At 28.9% G+C, this 1,001-nt stretch overlaps 1 protein-coding gene across 1 annotated transcript in view; it reads left to right on the top strand.

Moving 5' to 3' along the window:
* LOC107882241 overlaps positions 1-498 on the top strand; it is a 2,047-nt gene extending 1,549 nt beyond the window's left edge. Inside the window, exon 3 of the mRNA XM_016800315.2 lies at positions 430-498. Within this exon, the coding sequence (XP_016655804.1) occupies positions 430-472 (43 nt within the window). The 3' untranslated portion in view covers positions 473-498. The remainder of the gene's footprint in view (positions 1-429) is intronic.
* The last annotated feature ends 503 nt before the right edge of the window (positions 499-1,001 follow it).

The raw sequence follows: 1,001 nt of genomic DNA, 5'->3' as shown, positions 1-1,001 counted from the left end.
AAACTAGAAACAAGAGGTAACAAATATTATTTTTATGTGTTTTACATGTTTTATATATTAAAATATACTGTGTATGTTTTAGGTGTATTACTATCGAAAAGTGTAGATATTGTAAATAATATACAGATTAAACTCGAAGAATGCAATGGCGAAATAGCTAAATTGATTTTGGATAAATTCAACAAAGTTATATCGAAGAACAAAGGATGGGGAAATATCAAAAATATCAACCAAGTATTGATTGGAGAAACCACAACCGATGACGATCTATCAAGTAGCAATCTTAATTTAGATAATTATTTAAGTATGAAATACGCCCCGATAACTTCGGTGGACGTAGAAAGATCATTTTCGATGTACAAAAATATTTTAACCTCTAATCGTAACCGTTTTACTGAAGACAACCTATCAAAATACATGGTAGTCAATTTTTTTTTTAATACCAACTAGTTTATTTTGCATGCAGTTTTAATTTTTAATTTGTATTTTTCTCAAAATGTGAGCAATTGAAAGTGTTTAAAAAATGTTCACTTTTTTATTTTGTAGTATATTTATGAATTGCCTTTTTAATAGTTTTTATATGAATTAAATGCCTTTTTTTGCCTTTTTTTACATTTTAAATGCTTTTTTTATTGATTATATTGCCTTCAAATCCGAACCCTACACATTACCTATAATACGATGGAAAGGGACGATATAAACTGCACGTAGAATTTATGTACATCTATTTAATCTGTAAATCATGTTCTTATACGGACCTAAAGATAACATCGGCATTGGCGTCGGCCGGTTACTACGCACTGCATAGGTAATATTTTTTTTTTTTATATTGTACATTTATATTGTACATATATTATATAAAATATAAAAAAAATGTATAGTACAGCGCATTCCAAAATCGGCCATTTACCACCCTCGGCCCGGATGCCATATATTATATTATATTCTGTGTAAACGACCCGAAGATAATATTGTGTGTTCTGCAGTCGTGTATTGTACAC

This window comes from Acyrthosiphon pisum, chromosome A2 (genome assembly GCF_005508785.2).
Source record: "Acyrthosiphon pisum isolate AL4f chromosome A2, pea_aphid_22Mar2018_4r6ur, whole genome shotgun sequence".
Taxonomy (NCBI): domain Eukaryota; kingdom Metazoa; phylum Arthropoda; class Insecta; order Hemiptera; family Aphididae; genus Acyrthosiphon; species Acyrthosiphon pisum.
The sequence above is the reverse complement of the archived record's forward strand: the minus strand, read 5'-3'. Positions and strand labels throughout refer to the sequence as shown.